At 43.6% G+C, this 18,556-nt stretch overlaps 2 protein-coding genes across 3 annotated transcripts in view; both read left to right on the top strand.

The window, feature by feature from the left end:
• Positions 1 to 18,556, top strand: part of LOC308336417 (uncharacterized protein) — a gene marked incomplete at its 3' end in the record, with an annotated part of 688,546 nt that overhangs the window by 90,208 nt on the left and 579,782 nt on the right. The gene's annotated exons all lie outside the window — the stretch shown is intronic.
• drosha (drosha ribonuclease III) overlaps positions 1 to 18,556 on the top strand; it is a 119,415-nt gene that overhangs the window by 54,322 nt on the left and 46,537 nt on the right. For both annotated transcript variants that reach the window (XM_080794084.1, XM_080794083.1), the window contains exons 23-25: positions 4,403 to 4,502; positions 5,322 to 5,424; positions 13,177 to 13,247. In XM_080794084.1, the coding sequence (XP_080650210.1) occupies positions 4,403 to 4,502; positions 5,322 to 5,424; positions 13,177 to 13,247 (274 nt within the window). The remainder of the gene's footprint in view (positions 1 to 4,402; positions 4,503 to 5,321; positions 5,425 to 13,176; positions 13,248 to 18,556) is intronic.

The following is an 18,556-nucleotide window of genomic DNA, read 5'->3' as shown; positions in this document are numbered from 1 at the left end:
CAAATGAGACATTCTGCGCAATGACTTATTTTACTTTTGGTACTATAAGTACATTGTGATGCCGACACAATTGTGCTTTTATTAAAATGTGAGTACTTTTTCCACCGCTGCGGATCACGTCTAATGGTCGGATGTAATTAGATTTCCCCTCTAATACGTCTGGCAGGCAGCGTTGTTCCTTGGTCTCCCTGGCTCTTTGTCTTAGCCTTTTGGCATTTAACAGATCTCTCTTATCAGAGCGACTTAACAAGTGCAAATATTTGAGGAAAATGGCACATGAACCCCTAGTCACTTGCAGGCGGTTCTGTCAGTTCAGGAAATTGATCTTTTAGAATTAGACGTAATCCTGTTCCAAACAGAAGAAAAAAGACAGGGTCCGCACACTTTATCAGTCTGATGAAGAGCCATGAGGCTCCAAACGTCATGTTCACTACGGTGTAAGGAACCTTAATAAACCTTTTAAGCTTTGGAGCTTACTTCAGTGTGCGGACCGTATCTTTTTCTCAGTGGTGCAACCACTCCCTTACGGAGCTATGTGTGTGGCTGGGTTGGTGCCTGACTGCCTGGGTATGAGGCATTGTTTTTCACCACCTGTGCGCAACCTAACACAAACACACACGCACATATTAACTGTATATATGTTGATTTCGGTGTGCCACTACAACAGTACAGTCAGTGACAGTACAGTACCGTACAGTAGAGGAACGTGGGGCGGCTCGCCAGAACCGGGGCGGCACCCTGGCTGTGGTCCTGTGGGTCTGGAGCTTCCGGAGACTCCACGGGGACCCCCACACGGAGTTGCACCACTCACTTCACACGGGTGTGATTTTCTCCTGGCGTTTAGTTAGTGGATGTGTGTACTAGTCTCTATTGTATTTTCCTGTTCCTAACAGACCCACCTGGTCACCCTTTTCTAATTTACAAAACCTTTTCAACAATTTATAATAATACTTACCGGTATGTCGGGATATAAAGCAAATTTTGATTAAAACGAAGTGCAGGCTATACAAAAAGTGTAAGAAAACACTCCTTCAAATGGTTCAGTAGATTACAACATCTTTTTAAGCATCGTTGACACTTGATTGATGCATCAAGGAAGGAAATTATGTTTCTGCACTGTCAAATAGGTCTATTCTAAGATAGCATCTTTCTTAAATAAATGTTGTGAAATTGTGTGTTTATTCTTTATTTAGGGACATCACAATCATATTATACAACCATTTACAATTTAAGTACAATACAATATAATACTCATAGGGAGACATAAGGGAGTATTTGAAACTGTGAGCAGTAATTAAAATAAAAACAGAACCAATAAAAGAGACATGAGTAAGACGGAATCAAAGGAATAATATATTCCACCCAATTAGACCAAAACTTTATAAATTTCTCCTTCTGCCGTCTGAGAGAGAAAGTGATCTGTTCCATATTAAAATATAATTTACTATATCTATCCATTATTTTATGGTGGGGGCCTCAGGAAGCACCAGTGACGTGTAAATACTTTTCTACATGCAGATATCAGAATACCGAATGATTTAAAAGTTTTAATACAAATAGTTCTAATGGCATCTAAATGTAAGGATTGTAAATATGCTTATCGGTGTTACGAGGATGAGGGGGTACCTGGGCCAAATTTATTTTTGGGAACCCCTGGTGTAGAGCACGTTTTTTGGCCGGGGACTCCCGGGAATGCTTTGGCCATGTCTCGGGACCCCAGCCCCGCCCCCCTCCCCACCACCAACACAAACTGACTGCAAAAATAACCTTAATAATAGAGAAAATATATCATAAATTAATACTCAAACCAGATTTAATCATTAAGGAAAGTTTATGCACCACGTACTATATGTAAACTCTTAATTTCCATTTTCCAGCCATTGAGTTGCAAAAAAAAATAATAATTTGGGGACCCCCCCAAAATAATTTGGCGACCCCCCCGAGTGGTTGCGACCCATGTGTTGAGAGGATCTGTTCGATGGTAGTCCATGTTAATACTTATTCATTTATAAAATATACTACTATTCCTTAATGGAACACTGCAGTGCCCAAGACCCAGATTTGCACAAATCCCGAGAGACAGGTGGGCGTCTGGACTGGAATACCACAATTGATGAGGAGCTTTGGTCAGATCTGTGTCGACTGTCTCTCTGGTCCTATTAATGCATGCAAAATATAGATTCATTCATTCAAACGTTGTCCCCCTTTATCTTCTCACACCTCAAAAAGTTACCACAAATATAAATCTGAAATATCAGACGCGTGTCTTAACCCATTTTGGGAGGGAACCCCTTTTGGTGTTAGTATTATGTTATGCTTTAGCTATTGAAAAATAGCAGATCTACAAGCTCATAGCGCGCCACCGAGTGGCGCGCTATGAACTTGTAGGTCTGCTATTTTTGAAAAATCGAAGAAAACGAAGAAAACTGTCAAAGACATTTTTAGAATCTGATCTCGGGTCAGAACGGGTTAAAGGTTCCTGCTTGCGTTGGACATGGGCATATACAAGGGTGTATGCACTGGTTCACATCTATACAATACCCTGACGGAGGAGTTCATTTCCATTTGATATTGCGTCATTGACGTCAGCGATATTGACGTCAGACTCTGCTGCTCCATGCCAAGTCGTATGGAACCTATTCTGGAGGTTTTCACGGTGGTTCAAGGACTAGACTAGACACTCCAATGTGTCACCCGTCTCCATGTCTACGTATATCTATAAAACTATTACCGCCTTCTCCTCCTCCTCCTTCTGCTCCTTGTAGTGATTTACTCGTAATTGTGATTCTTTTTTTCCCCCTCCAATACATATATCCTACTACCGGTACACCTTTTTTTAACACCCCCCCCAGAGTTCTCCATGACAACTCTCAATTAGCCGCCTGGAACATACAGTATATCTTCTCTGACTCACTCACCATATTGACTCCACAGGTGAGAGCAGACCGCCAGCAATTATACAGAGCTATTATTAACACATGGTGGGCGGGAACCCCTTTTGGTGTTTTTTAAGAATTATGTTGTACTTAAGCTGTTGAAAATGAGCAGATCTACAAGTGCACTCGGTGCCGCGCTATGAATGTGTAGGTCTGCTATTTTATTTTAATCGTGAAAATGTGCCTCAAATCTTTGAATATATATATATTCTTTCAGAGTTTCAGTTTTTAACGCAAATCTTTGCTTCTGGGGTGTCCCTGGAACATGTTTTCAGATGGGGGGACACTGATATACTGATAGTTTTTCAGAAAAAAATACATTTTAAAAATATTTTTTTTATATTTCGACGTCAGGCCTAAATGGGTTAACCCACGCAATGGTGCCTACAGGAGCCTAGATAGCTGCCCAGTTAGCTAGCTGCAACTGCCTGCCCTTAACCACCGGCATCTCCAAAAGGGTGGGCTCATTACTGTGTGTGTGTGTGTGTGTGTGTGTTTGTGTGTTATGCACATGCCTGGTGAAGGGGAGGTGAGGGAGCATACAGTACACTTTATTTTCTGCGACTTTTCAGCACTTCCAAAGTTACACACAGATTGATGGGCAGAAGCATTTGAAGAAAAAAAAAAGATGGGCCAACAGTCTGTTTTGAGATCTTAACCTTAACCCCTAAAGTTTGTATCTGCGTTTTGGAATTACCACTCGTAACACATTTTATCTACGACCCAGATGCTAGAGTTGGTAAGGGATGACGATGAGGTCTAAGCCAGTAACTGTTGTTAAGCGACGGTTACACGGCCAGAGAAAGCACTATAGCTACAGCAGGGTAAAGGCATCACACACATCAGAAATACCATCTGTAATGAACAAACGTATACAACATTATCTCGCGGATAAATCCGCCACCCGCTGGTCTCTAACACACACACACACACACACACACACACACACACACACACACACACACACACAGGCACACAGGCAGTCTGGCATTCGCAGCAATTAAATATTTTGATGACTATAGCACTGTTTGTTGATATTTATTAGTTCCAAGTGTTTTGTTTTCCCTGCTAGCATCACAATGCATACAGACCCCCAGGTGTGAATATGGAACCAGCTGAACGCCAGCCTGGGTGTTCGCGATGAATTGATTAGAAATGACGGCGGTTAAACAGACTTTTTAAAATTCATATGGAATCTATCAATCTAATGACACGGTGGTGCATGTGAGGCACACAGACCCTAATTAAAATGGAGATTGCTCGCCTGGAACCCCAGCTGTGTGTGTGTGGCCAATACAAGCTTCCACAGCGCGCTTCAAATGTTTCCCGCCGTCGCGTCTGTGAAAGACAAAATTGGACGGGGAAAAAACACAGAGCGTGGGAAATGAATTATACCTTGAGAGAATTGCACCTGAACAGTTGTTCAATACATTTTGATTTCTGCTTGTTCCGTTGTGTCCACACAGTGTCCACCTCTATTACCTGTTCCCGTGCCTGGAGGAGGGTGGGCTGGCCACGTACAGAACAGCCATAGTGCAGAACCAGCACCTAGCCATGCTGGCCAAGGTACGACTCGCATTACACCTGACCCTGTAACACTAGCGTGACTGAGAGGTCACGTGTGCGTGCGTGCGTGCGTGCGTGCGCACAGCGTTTGCCTGTTAGCAAGTGTGAGACAGTCACCATCTGTGCATCAATGCTAGTGTGTACCAGTCAATGTCGCTGCGTGCATGTGTACGCACGCACACACACATTCTTTTTCACAATCTTGTGGTGGCTTCATATACCACATCTGGAGTGCACATGGGCACATCTGTCAGTTCCACAAGAGTGGAACCCTGTTTCCATTGAGGGCAGGCAATCTTTTTCATTTCCCTCGTGTTGTAGAGCCTTTTGTTCGTTCGTTTCGTTTTTTTATTTGAATTTGTATTTTTTTTGTTGTATCCTTTCCCCAGTGGAGTGTCTATGAGAATTACACCAGAGCAGAGATGCCGTCACTCCTAAAGAAGCAATTCAAATTGTGCCAGTGAACAGGACTGCACAGTGTTACGCAAATATATTGTATATATAAATATAATAATATACAGCCCGGGGGGAAAAAGTATTGGAAATTGGAAATACTAAATACAAATACCTCAACATTGTACTTAAGTACACAATGTACGGGGCCCGCTGACCAAGTGGTCCAGGAGCATGCCACATATAGGCTCTGGCCTGACTCCAGTCCCGTTCTCCCCTTCTGTCTCTCTCCCACCTTCCTGTCTGTCTTCACTAAGAACTATGAATATAAAGGCAAAATACGAATATTTAAAAAAAAGTACACAATGTACCTAGTTACTTCCCACCACTGAATCCACGCGTGGCGGTGCTTTTGTCCCCCTGCAGAAACTGGAACTGGACCGCTTCATGCTCTACGCCCACGGGCCCGACCTGTGCCGGGAGTCGGACCTGCGACACGCCATGGCCAACTGCTTTGAGGCACTCATCGGTGAGCTGTTTATGATACTGTTGATGGAAACAATGAACCAAGAGAATACATATGATGGAAATGGGAGCAAGTACTGTACATTTTGTGCGTAGACTGTGTTTTGAGCGGTATTGTGTAAATGCAGTTGCACAATAATTCTGTTTGCATACAATTTAGCATCTCCAAAACATACTTAACTTGCTGGCCTAAATCAAAGGTTATAAATACTCCATAAACGCACTGGAATAATAAGGCATTTGCAGCAAAGTGCTGCTCCTAATTGGCTCGCTCACATAAACAGAACAAAAATGGAAATGGCATTTTATTTATTTTCTACTACCTAGTGCTGTGCTACTTTGCCGGTTCCAAAAATAAACACCTAATTCAAGTATTTGTTACAATACATTGTGTGTGTGTGTGTGTGTGTGTGTGTGTGTGTGTGTGTGTGTGTGTGTGTGTGTGTGTAGTTTATGTAGGTTGCATGCACTCGCTAGGCAGTAGTAGACACTACACATTTGAGTGTGTGCAGAGCGTTATATTCATGTAGAAAACGGAAGCAGAAATTATTATTATAACTAAAGCTAGCAAAATAAACTAGAATAAAAAATAGTGAATTAGTGCATCCTGTGGATGCAGAGGTCGTTGTTTTATTGCGTCCCTTAACTATAAACTGTGTTTTTGTGATGCAAAATGCAGTGTGTGTATGTGTGTGTGTGTGTGTGTGTGTGTGTGTGTGCATGTGTGTGTGCACACACATGCCCACTCTAAGCTGTGTGAATAGCTGCAGTAGATCCCCCATTAGGCACTGGATACTTTAAGCTACTTTATTGATCTAAGCAGATATGGTTTGACCTGGGAGTCCATAGGGCCTCTCTCTCTCTCTCTCTCTCTTTCTCTCTCTCTCTCTCTCTCTCTCTCTCTCTCTCTCTCTCTCTCTCTCTCTCTCTCTCTCTCTCTCTCTCTCTCTCTCTCTATCTATCTGTGTTGGAGGTCCCGCTGGGATCCCATGAATGTTACCACTTCATTATCGAACACTGGCTTGGAGAAAAAAAAGTCTTGCTTTTTTTGGACCCTGGTCTTGGAATGACCTATACAGACCAAACTCAAACTGTCTTCTGTGATTCCTTTGGGAAGTGTGCCCATGGCAATCCTTTTAAAGCTCAAACTTTGCTCTTGCTTTGAAAGCAAATGTTGGTTCTCTTGTTTTTTAGTTTATTAGCACATTACGTTGCTTAGTTTTTATACGTTTCTGTTCTCCCTCTGAGCTTCTTCGGTATTGTGGGTTCTGTATTTATGAGCGTTGCATTTTTGTCCTGTTATGGTCTTGTATTTATTGTTACTGGCAGAGCTGTGTCACTCATTTTGCCTCTTCTCTTGGCCAGTTCACACGTAAAAGAGACCAGTCTCAATGTGGTTTTTACTGGTTAAAGATGTAGTGCCGTGATTTTTATTTCACTACGCCTTTAAATAAAGGTTAAATACAAAAAAAATGTAAATCCCAGCGGTGGTGGTGTAAGTAAGGTACTGACAGTGGGAGAAGCCAGTCACCTCATTGCCATGCATTGCACAGCCATGCTTGACCTGCCATGACCAGGCTCTTACATAACGTGGCCCGCTGGACTCTCTCTCTCCCCCACTCTGATGCATGTTAGACACCAGCAGAGATTTTTTGCATACTAGTGGTTTTACACTACCAACAATCATGATTAACATTCTACACTGCAGACCTCCATCTTCTTCTCTTCCCCCCCGAGCACAGCGAGCACCTTGTCTTTGAACTCAGAGCAATTCAGAATTATGTCTTATCTACCGGTACTTATTTTCTATCTCCTTTTTTCCTATTTTGAAAAGGTGCAGAGATAGGAGTATGACATGCATGCACATATTATCTCAGAGGGCTTCCTGAGCGCATAGCTTAAGAGCTTTACCGTGCATGTTTGCTAACCCCCTTTTATTTGTTTTCCGTGCCGCGGTCGGTAACCCCCCCCCCCCCCCATCTCAGCGAACTAGTCTCCGCACCGTGTTTAAAATGGCAGATTATCTCCTGTTTTGCATGAGACCGGAAGAGCAGGCGAGAGCGAGGGAATGAACACATGAAAGGCAACGGAGGATTGGAGAGCAAAAGTAACTGGGATGCAAATGGATACCAGGTCAAAGAGGGGGGGGGGGAACTAAGGAAACCCAAATCTGAATAATTCAAAGTGTTGAATAAAAATCTAGCTTCTCTGATCCCTTCCCTTCATTAACTTCAGCCAGCGTGGGCCATTCTCATTTGGGCTCTTTGGCCTGGTTGTCTCTCTCTATCTCTCTCTCGCGCGCTCTCTCTCCTCCTCTCGCACGTGCGCTCTCTCTCTCTCTCTCTCTCTCTCTCAGAAAGTGTCTTTGTCCCTCTCTCTCAATCCTAATATTCAAAAGAGCACCGGTGCCGCTTCCCTGCCTGCTCATCATCACTGCCCCCCCCCCCCACCCAGGTATTTCCCAACAAAGCTCACCTGGCATCCATCCATCCTGTCTAGAAAGGACTTGAGAAGGAACAGAGGAACAGCGGGAGTAAGAGGGGACGGCGGAAGGGAAGAGGGGGGAACTTTATTTTCTTTTCCTTTTTAAGGCCATAATTGTCCTCATAGTGTGGACGTGTGTTATTCCGTGCCAGCGGGAAAGCGGGATGCAGATGGTTGATCACTGCGTGTTTGTGTGTGTGGCGGCGGCTGTCTTCAGCCCGTCCTATTAAAAGAGTATAGGGAGCGTTTCTCTCTTCACTGTATCCCGCTGAGCGTTCTTCAGTCGAAAATATGTCTAAAAAAATGGGTTATAACTTGAAACCCATTTTTAGACGGACGTCTAATAGCCGACTATTGCTCTGTGCACAGTGCAACCAATACATTACCGTGCATGTCACAAGAACCCTGTCTGCCACTCACCCTTAAATTGCCACATCGATAGCAGATGGATTATGTCCCTTTTCCCTCGTCTTCCTTCGTCTAACTTCGAATCACAGTCTCACACATCATCATCATCGCAATCATCGCCATTGTCATGATCATCATCTGTCAGAGCCAGCCTCTTATTTTGTTTTTGAGTGGTGCAACCACTCCTACAACCAGCAATGTCCGTGTACCTGTTTGTGTACCTGTTTGTTTGTGTACCTGTATGTGACTTATTAATAGCAGTAGGGGGCGCCAGAAACAGAGAGAGGGGTAGTGCTGTGTCTCTAATGAGAGAGAGAGAGAGGGGGGGGATTGCACCACTCAGTTCACACGTGTGTGATTTTTAAGTAAGAGGTCAGATCAGGTGATTGGAAATGTCAGCTATGCCTTTGTGCCTTGTCTCATTGCTGCTAAAACCGTCCATGCAACCTCTTCAGGTTCGCAAGACTGAAGCAAAAAGACCGGCTTGCAAAGCTAGGTCTATTTTGCCGCTGGCCTCGGTACCCTGCAGGCTTTTAATTGCGTTCGTATTTGGATGTTGCCGCTAATGTGGCTACTGCTGTTGCTCCAGCCCCTGGCAACCCCAGGGAGGGAGGGCGAGACAGACAGAGAGAGAGAGAGAGAGAGCAGCCTAATATATTATTTGATGGATTAAAGCCTGAGCATTTTTGAATAATTCATTGCTGGGTTATTAATGTGACCGTCAGCCGCTTTTATTTCGCCATGGACTCCATGTTTTTTATGTCTCCCCCCCACCCCCCCCACCCGTTTCCATTGCCAAAACAAAAAAGTGCAACAATACAATCACTGGTCATTGAAATGCCTTCACAGACTGGGAGGGAAATCCATTCAAAAAGAATAACACCTCAGTGGTCCAGACGCATGCCAGATACAGGCTGCTGCGTGTGTCTCCCCTTCTCTCTCTCCCTCTTTCCTGTCCTTCTGCACTTGATACTATCAATAAAGGCAGAAAAGCACAAAAAACGAATCTTTAAAAAAAAAGTGGAACACACAACGCTCACTCTGAACCTGGAACCCAAAAGAGACTTGAGGTTCTTTAGCAAAGTGGTTCCCAAAGTGGGGTCCTTGAGAGAGTTCCAGGGGGTCCCCAGCTGACTGATAATTAGGAACCAAATGGAGCCTTATGGGTCTGTAACTCTGAGTGTACAAACGGAACCAAATGGACCCGTTTGTACACTCTCAGAGTTACATTAACATTGATTTTTCAATATAAATTGGGGGTCCCAGAGATAGAAATGCTATTATATGGGGGTCCGTAGACTAATGCATGTCAAACTGGGGGTCTTTGAAATTAAAATGGCTGAAAATCACTGATAGGGCCTTTTCTCTCTTCCCTTTGTCTTTTATCTCATTACCTCGTCAGAGGAGTCTATCGTATCTTCTGGAATTAACAGGAGGCACATTGCACTTCTCTTCATCCACCTGCCTGTTTGACTGACACAACAAAGGTGTTGCTTTTGAGACGTTTTAACACTGTGCTCGTTCTCTCCGGGGCATCCACCCCCTATGTACGTACCTCCCACTGTACCCTGCATACATTACAGGTTTCCTCCCTGCAACATAGGGGGTAAAAAAAAGCCCACCTTTGCTTTTATTCCACTTCCAATGACTTTGATGCTATACACTTTGTGGAGAACTTTCCTCTACATGGTGTGTCATCAGAACATGAAGAAATCCCCCCCCCCCCCCCCCCACCCTCTCCCTAGAGCCCACACTGAGCATTCGTGTGTTCTCAGCATGGCTAGTCTCCAGAGATGGCGTGTTGGCGTTCCAAACTTCAAATTGAAACCGCAGATATAGAAACGTAGAACTGGCCAATCGACGGTGTGTCCTCGCCGGGTCTTCGCTGAATGGAGACTCCCAAACAGTGGGTCAGGACCCATCTGTGGGTCGCAGACACATTTGTAATGGGTCCCTTAATAGTTTTGTGTCCTGAGTTTTGTTTTTAACTGTTACTATTTCAAAAGATTTTGAAAAGCACACATTCCCAAAAAAAAATAGAAAAAAAAAAATCATGAATTACAAATACAATTCAAAGGTTTGTTTTAGTACTTGCATTAAGAAATCAAAGAAAAATCCGACATTCCTTACATTTAAATGGAACGGCGCCCATGGTCATATACACAGCCCCGGAATCCGAACGCAGTTCTACTGTCTATGTTTGAAACTGGGAAAATGTCTCTCCTCCTCCTCTTGTGGTGACCCTCAGAGTCACTCAAATAGCCGACCATCCCACAGACACATCTGTAAGGAGTTTAGTGGTTCAGGGAGATGGTGTGTGTATACAGCAATGTGCTGGGTTTTTGATATTTGTATTACTTTATGACTGTTTATTTAGGTGTGTGTGTGTGTGTGTGTGTGTGTGTGTGTGTGTGTGTGTGTGTGTGTGTGTGTGTGTGTGTGTGTGTGTGTGTGTGTGTGTGTGTGTGCGTGTGCGTGTGCGTGTGTGTGCGTGCGTGCGCGCGTGTTGCATGCACTCGCTAGGCAGTAGTAGACACTACACGTTTGAGTGTGTGCAGAGTGCAGGATGTCTCCTGAGAAACCTGGGTTGTTTTATTTTTAATTAAAAGAAAATCTTGAATTAAAACTAAATTAATTATTTTCAGTTATTTCATAAAGAAATCAAAGAAATTCCATGAATTAGAAAACAAATGTTTAAAGCCAACTCGATTTTGCGTCGCAGCTTGTCGGCAGGAGACTCCCGACGACACGGTCCCGGCCTTTCTGTCAGGGGGGGTGGCTGTGTGTCGTTAATGTTGTCCATTAATATTTGATACAGCCAGTTTCTGGAGAAAATGGAATCAATGTGGCCGCAAAAAGCCTTGAAACTACAAGGGTATGAAAGCAATGTCGCTGCTAATATACATCATGCCCAGCTGTCAACACATTGCGTTCCTGAGATTCCTAGTTGACGTAAGCTTACCTGGCAGAGACTCGACTCGTAGTAACCACGAAAAAAACGTAATTAACATGTCAGTTTCTGTTGTGCGATGGGCAGCTGCAGCCACCCCGCCTACCCGGAAATGTCTCTGGGTTGTTTGACTCGTTCCTAGCGCTCATTGTGTTACTCTTTGGGTATATTTGTGCCACCTTCAGTCGATGCTTCATATCCATATGAGTGAAAAGCCGGGATGATGGGTTTATTTTTCAAACACATTTCTTATATGAAGAGATCTAAAATCCCCCTATGGGGATTTCAATGCAAATAAAAAGTACACAAACCTGTGGACTGGCGCCCTCTACTGACGGTGATGTCAGGACTTCGGTGCTCTATTAATAAGTAGTGAAAATGGTAGCCCCTCTCGGAACCCTCCATAAAGCTTTTATGAAATTTGGATGTCGCTTTATGTAGGGTCCCTGTTCGTTACTTTATTTTCGAATGCGATTGTTGGAACGCGGACATAAACAAACTCTGCATTAAGTCGCTCTGCGCACTCTGACGATTTTTTTTCTTGTAATGGCTTCTGAATGTGCAAACTATAAGTACATATACATACCTCTGAGAATATCTCCTGTGTCGCGGAAGCCGTTAAGTATTTTTAATCCATGTTTGATTAAAAATGTCGCTTTGATTCTTCTTGTTTATTTACCGTTTATTGTACCGCCTCCCGATGTGCGGTTGGCTTTGCCGGCTACGTCCCTGCCTCTCATCTGCTCCGTCATACCTATAGCACCACTAGCTAGCCCGATAGGCGGTACAATGAGGTGTCAATAAACAAGGTAGGAAGAAGCGACATTTTTAATCAAACATAGATTAAAAATACTTAACGGCTTCCACGACACAGGAGATATTCTCAGAGGTATGTATAGGTACTTATAGTTCGCACATTCGGAAGCCATCACAGGAAAAAACATTGTAAAACTGCGCAGATTAATTTCTCCGAATGTGTTTACATTGTATTTATGTGTGCATAGTTGCATACCTGGTGGCAGCCCGGCGGTGGACCAGGACCCCATGGGGTAAAGTCTTAAAAATGTCAGAAACTTTACTACCATTGGGTTCTGCTTGTGGGGCTATGAAAATGGCTGATCTACAAGCTCACAACGCAGCGCACACAACCCCACACACTCATACTGTGCAGATAACATTTCTATGAGAGAGAGAGGGAGAGAGAGACTGAGAGACTGTTTTTCATCTGCGAGCGGTTTCCTTCCCGAGATGACAAATCCCTTATATCTGTCTTTGATGTCGCCCATGAAAGCAGCCGGCGCATTTGAACATTTGAAACACCATTGTGCTTCCCTCTGTGGTGACTCATTTACACACATAATAAAAAAAAAACACACAATGGTCAAACCAATTGCCAGGTTGTTATTGCCTTCTAAATTGACTTGCTCAGAACTCCACCACTTACAGTAAAGGCTAAACTAAAGAATATAGTTTGGACGACTGAGAAGCAACGTTGAAATGAATGTGCAACACACACACAGTCACACACACACACACACACACACACACACACACACACACACCTGCGACAAGGGTAGCAGGGAGGTCAAGCTTGCGGTGCCAGGACCCCTAAGGTCATGACGCCATAATAAAAACAATAAAGAAATCCACTCCTAATTTTTAATGAAGCAATTATAACTCATTGCAGAGTTCAATTAATTTTTTAAGTTTTTCCATTAGGAGAGAGGTCTGGAATTGCCTCGAAATTGCTTTAAATTATCTTCTTTTAAGGCCAGCAGTGAATTGGGTGGCCATGCTCTACACAGAATGGTGGTGGGTCGTGTGCCACCTAGTTTACTGTGCACAAAGCCTGTTAATTTTTCTCATTCTGAACTTCTGGTTCCTTTCTATCCATGTCTGTCTGTCCCCCCGCAGGAGCTGTGTATCTGGAGGGAGGCTTGGAGGAAGCCAAACTACTGTTTGGGCGGCTGCTTTTCAACGGCGAGGTAACCCAACCAAACTCTGTTCTAGTGCTGTGCTTCTGCCCATGGCCTCTGCTGCCTTGTTTTGTCTGCATCGGCGAGAGAGAGCGTGTGTGTATATACCACTGTCTGAACAGATGCAGCGTCCTTGGCTGGACATCCGCCTTCTTCTTAGTACCCCCCCTGTTGTCCTCTAGTGGTGAAAGCAAATAAGGGCCCCATTGAGTTTGCACTGTAGCGCGTGGGCATGTATTTATATGACGTGATGATACTGTATGTAACCCCCCAACCCCCACCCTGTACCACCCCGTGTCGGCACTGCTCACCGTCTCTCCTTTGCTTTGAATGCCACACAAGGTAGAACCAAGGCAGAGAAGAGGATAAGTGACTGCACTCCCCCCTCCCCCGCCATAAATATGGATGCACAAAGAATTAAAATTTGTATGCGATGAACGGAGGATGATTAAAGCATAGCCTGCAGGCGATGTCCTAGACCTCTCTGCATCTCTTAACAAAAGATTTGTCCTGCGATGAAAAACGACAATGAAAACAACATCTGCCAGAGCAAAAGCGAGGAGATTGAATGTATGCACTGTTTTGAAATGCGTATGAATGCAAACATAAATATTCCTTCAAGGAAAGGCACGCGCACGCGCACACACACACACACACACACACACACACACACACACACACACACACACACACACACACACACACACACACACACACACACAACAAAAGAAAACCCAGCACCGAGGAGCAGATCTCACGGCTTTTGTAACAAAAGATCTCTCCTGTTGTGTTGTTTTTTTCCCCTCCTAACCTTCCACTTGACGATGGCACTTGAATCACAGCAGTTTTTCTGTTTTTTTTTTTTTATCAGTGGAGGGATTAGGGACGAGGCAGATGTGCCAATAACAAGTTATGTGGGTGCATAGTCTCAGACGGTTGCCTTCACGCAATTTTCAAATGCTTCCGTCACACGGTGTGGAGCAACGGAAGCTCTGATCATGAGTAAAAAATAAAGCGGAAGTGAAGCCGCCGCCTCCCCACTTCCGTTTAGTTATATAAAAAAATATATGCTCTTAAGATATTTTAAAATATAGTTTCATGAACGGAAATGGCAGCGTCCTTACTCAAATTTCGGGAGGAGTAGTTTCAGACTCTATATAGCATCCGGAGATGGTGGAAGAGTTCTCTGGCTACACTGGACTAGTGTGGTACCCGCACTGGTAACACCACTTCATATGGCCAATCCAAAAGGGAAGGAGAAATATATGTGATTTAGTCATTGGACTTTCTTTATGTCATAATGAAAGCAGGGAATTATAGCTTCAAATCGTCATATTGGTTCGGTTTGACCCACCAATTTCAGATATATGGCTTATTGAGTAATGTTTTTCAGAGAAACAGCGAGTTGAGAAAGTGGTGAAACTGTGGTCTCTATCATTAGCTATGTACATGTTTAAGCCTTTATTTCATATTTGCATGTGAATTACAGCTCTGACATTTATTTCAGACATGTTCCAGTATGTGAACAGTCTGCCTGTGCTATTAAATCATTTAAACAAATAACAATAACATTTCTCCTCTGGTGAAAAGCTGGAGGCTGCACAATGGAAGCCCCTCAGTCAAATCAAATACTGAATTAATGGCTATACCTACGTGCTGATTGAGGCCAGGGTCTCACTGCCAATGGTATAATTATCCAAGTGAATTGTGCACGTCTTTTGATGCAGTCATTGTGGGACTGCAACGAGGCTCCCCACGGATGCACTGTAGTTCAAACAAGATTGATGGAACTTCTTGAACATGCTCGAGTTCTCTCGCATGTTACTTTTATCCCATTTTAACGTATTTTCAGATGGGTATGCATGGCCAAATTCAGATAATTCTGGGGGACCTTGACAGGAAAAAAAAGTTTGATCAACACTGATACGTTTTTCAGAAAAAAGTCAGGATTTAGAAGTACCGGTAATTTTGTAGAATCTGGTCTCGGTGTCTTAATGGGTTAAGGTAAATGTGCTTCAGAAATCACCAGAAAGCACATTGATTCATTCGATTGCTGTGTGTAGGCGGCCCTTTTGAGTCACAGCGATATGCTCTCACAAAATCTAAGCTAATGCTGTTAGGAGGTTTGTGGCGAGAAGCAGCATCCAAGAGGGAGATTTGTCTAGAGGTTTTGCTGATACAGCACGTTTACCCGGGAAAACTATTTTTTGCAGACTGGCGAAAAATGTGTTTCAACCCCTGGGGGGGGGGGGGGGGGGGGGGGCAACATCACGGGCCCTAACTTAACTCTCCAGAGGATCCTTCTGCGTTTGACGCAGGGAAAATGAAATATTCCGTTTTGCCTTTGATATGTAATTTTCAATAATACTTTAGGACAACAATAGATTGTCTGCCGTTCTGATGTCGCCGTGGCTCTAGTAACCAGCTTGTACGCAGTGCAAAAAGCTGGCAAACCATCCAGCAACACTCACTTACATTCTCTTTTCTGTCCCTCTGCCATTCCTTAAAAATGTGAATTTTAATAGAAAATTCACAGCATAGCATTAATTACCTACTCTTGATTGGTAACACGGCACCCTCAATTATGTATACCAGCATTAGCTGGTCAGTGTCAACAGACACAATTGTTGATCACTCAAACAAGCTAATTCAATTTGTCACAATTGAATTTATTGCAATTTATTGAAAGGAAGTCATACCCCTCTCCTATCATAACCACCCTCACCACTCGAATGTGAGACAGCTCAAGGCATGAGCGTAGGCACAGAGTGCCGCGCCTTGCACGTGTCTGGTGTATGAATTAAAAACTAAATCCAATGATATAGTTTTTTCAGTCATTTCAGGAAGAAATAAAAAGACAAATCGAAGAAATTCTACGAAGTAGTGAAAATTGCCGATCTACAAGCTCACGAAGCGGCGCGAAGCAACGCATTGTGAGCTTGTAGATCTTCTATTTTCACTAGTTTGTGTCCCGGGCGAATGTCTAATTTCTGTTTTGGGTCACGGGATAAAAAGTTTTGGAACCACTGCTCTATCACCACCACCACCACCTCTTGCGAAGCACCACCAACCTTAATTGTGCCTCTCTCACACAGCACACAGGCCTGGGCCATGGCTCAGTGGTCCAGGCACCTTGGCTGGTAATCCAGTCTGGCAGTGTGCCGCGGGTTCGACTACCGATCCCGACGGCCTTTACTGCATGTCTTCCCCCCATCTCTCTCCCCATTTCCTGTCAGCCTACTGTCTGTCCCTCCATAAAAAATATAAAATAAAGGTGAAAGCCACAAAAAAATACACCACAAAAAAAAGAATCATACAGGCCACCTAGGCAAATGCCTTTCTAAAAAGGAAGGTCTTTAGTCCATTTCTAAGGCCATGCAGGCGGCCGGCGATCCACATGGCTGTTCCCATTGTCACGTAGAGTTTGTCTCCTGGTCCCCATTTTCCTGACTTTGTGATTTAGTTGCAGCTTTAACCGCCAATGCTGTTGTTTGCAATTGATTGGTTCTTGTAACATGAAATTTGTCATATCTTAGGCCAAATAAGGACAAATCGTGAGGGAAAACAATCCTTACTGTCCATCTGCAGCCTCGACCATGACCAGCACCATTAACAAACTGAAGTAACCCCATCCGCTTTTTCTTTACTATTTACTAAATATGCACAAAAAGTACACAATGACCCACACATCGTCTGTACTTATATGTACTGCAATATAATACTAAATAATAATACCTTGAATTTATATAGCGCCTTTCATGAACCCAATTAAGGACGCTTTACAAAATGTACCAACAACTATATTCCTATGAACACTTTTATTTAACACACGTAATTTCAGAAAAATGTTTTCCCAGGGCGCAGAGGGATTAGGTTCAAAGAAGGACTTTTTCCAAGGCCCACAGCAAACGTCGTCTTGTAGCGAGAATCACACCACTTACCTCAAAAGAAAGCTTATATTGTCGGCTCTAATTAAAAAAGTGATCTTCCATTCTGGAGTTATTGACCTTTATGTAACACCTGCTTTTGTCTAAAAGTGGTGTTTTTTAACAGAAGGCTGAGAGATTCACAGTTTTTGGTCACAGACATTGACAGGCAGATATAAAATTGAACACAAACAATATCCTATACATACTATACACCGAATGAAAGCCCTGAATGTCTACGTTCATGAGGAAAAAAGAACACATTCGTCCCATCTACTGTTCGTCAGTAATTGGCTTTTTTTATTCAGCTTGCGACGCATTGTCTAACACCCCTGTAACCATATATATACCGTTTAGGACGCAGAAAAGTTCATTAGAACCGGGTCGATGACGTCCCCGATGCGTTCATTGCGGTCTTATCACTGCAATTATGATGAATAATAAAGCGTTACAATCACTATAGTCTGGTTGCCCTGGCCTCCTCCACACTAACTGTCATTATCTGTACAACGAGACACTCCAGAGTCCCAGTGCCTTCCACCTGCTGGCAGCAGTCCGACCCGGCCAGGGCCGTTTATTAGTCATGTTGTTTGTTCGTAGTAGTATGAAGAAGGAAAGGAGACATGAATCTAACCGCCTTCTGTCCATATTCAAGGCTGCTCAGATGGTGGTAGCGCCTACATGTGTGTATTTTACGTTCCGAAAATACACACAAGGCCCCCTCCCCATCTCCTCTGAAACAGGAGGGGAGGGGGGAGGCAAGCTGATCCTGGGTGTTTTACCATCGTATACAGAGCATACAGTAGACGCCGCCATTAGGGATACTCTAGTTTAAACACAAAGCGCCCCTCCCTTCCTGTTTCAGGAGGGGAGGGGTGTGTTGTGGCATGGATTGTGTGTGTGTGTGTGTGTGTGTGTGTCGACCCCCATATCAACATTTTGTGTGAAAGAACAAAATCATATTATTCGTTTTCTAAAATAATGGTTAAAGTGATTAAAAGCTAAGGTGGCACAGATGCGTTCCAGGTCTTAATGGATAAATAATAAGCTAGCAGTACAGACAAGAGATAGAAAAGACAATGAGAGAGAATGAAAAAAAAACTGCATAAAAGCATAGAATAAATAAGAGAGAGAGAGAGAGAGAGGAAGGGACCGAAGCAAGAAGTGTGCACGAGTGCGACAGCCTACGAACGAAATGTGTGATTACAAGCCAAACTCTCCACCCCACATTCCATACACACTGAGCACAGCAGCGAATGATTCAATTACATCCATTCTGTAGTATAGAGAAAGCAGACAACAGGTTTAAATGATTAAATGATTAGTCTCTCTCTCTCCCGCTCAGGAGGGTTATAATTACAGGGAGTACACATCATCATCATCAGAGGAGAC

This window comes from Protomyctophum bolini (genome assembly GCF_963924005.1).
Source record: "Protomyctophum bolini genome assembly, chromosome: 21".
NCBI classification, from domain to species: domain Eukaryota; kingdom Metazoa; phylum Chordata; class Actinopteri; order Myctophiformes; family Myctophidae; genus Protomyctophum; species Protomyctophum bolini.
The sequence above is the reverse complement of the archived record's forward strand: the minus strand, read 5'-3'. Positions and strand labels throughout refer to the sequence as shown.